Genomic DNA, 749 nt, shown 5'->3' with positions numbered 1-749 from the left:
ATTGCGTGCATATTTTCGCACAGTGCTTCTGTTACACGAAACCCTCAAAAGTTCAGTTGAGGAATTTTCAAGGAGAAAACATTGGAGTTTGTCCACCCTAGTGATATGAAAAAAATATTCCACGACTACTGCATATCACCGCGAATATCGCGTTTTCACCACTTCACGTAAAGCGGGTGATCGTGAAACTCCAATCAAGAAGACCTGCTGCCAGAAGAATGAGAGAATCGGCGTCATTCGGGAAATTTCAGTTGCTCATTAGTGACCAAGCCAGTACGATACAATTAACAACCCCAACACTTCCTCATAAGCCATTCAAGTATTTACTTCTCACGGAAACAACAGCAGTTTTACTCCTCCGTAGATGTTGCTTGTTGTGAAACGATTTTGCCCACAATGTCATCGTCACGGAAAACTTGGAAGTCTTCACCGTCCAACTTCAAATTCATACCACCAAATTCGGGTATAATAACTTTATCACCGGGCTGGACCGAAATAGGGATCTGAAAAAACGACGACGACAATACAACTGTATTGATGATGATGATACAGATACACACTGTATAGACAACGACGACGACAATACAACTGTATTGATGATGATGATACAGATACACACTGTATAGACAACGACGACGACAATACAACTGTGATGATGATGATACAGATACACACTGTATAGACAACGACGACGACAATACAACTGTATTGATGATGATGATACAGATACACACTGTATAGACAACGAC

The 749-nt window shown here is 41.0% G+C and overlaps 1 protein-coding gene across 1 annotated transcript; it reads right to left on the bottom strand.

Moving 5' to 3' along the window:
- Positions 1 to 350: 350 nt before the first annotated feature.
- On the bottom strand, positions 351 to 503 carry Pmar_PMAR001611 (groes chaperonin, putative; the record flags this gene model as incomplete). Its single annotated transcript, XM_002781433.1, has 1 exon — positions 351 to 503. A coding segment is annotated over one exon (153 nt), but the record flags the coding sequence as incomplete, so codon positions are not given.
- Positions 504 to 749: the final 246 nt, after the last annotated feature.

Source organism: Perkinsus marinus (assembly GCF_000006405.1).
Source record: "Perkinsus marinus ATCC 50983 genomic scaffold scf_1104296942466, whole genome shotgun sequence".
NCBI lineage: Eukaryota > Perkinsozoa > Perkinsida > Perkinsidae > Perkinsus > Perkinsus marinus.
This window is presented reverse-complemented; position numbering and strand designations above follow the sequence as displayed.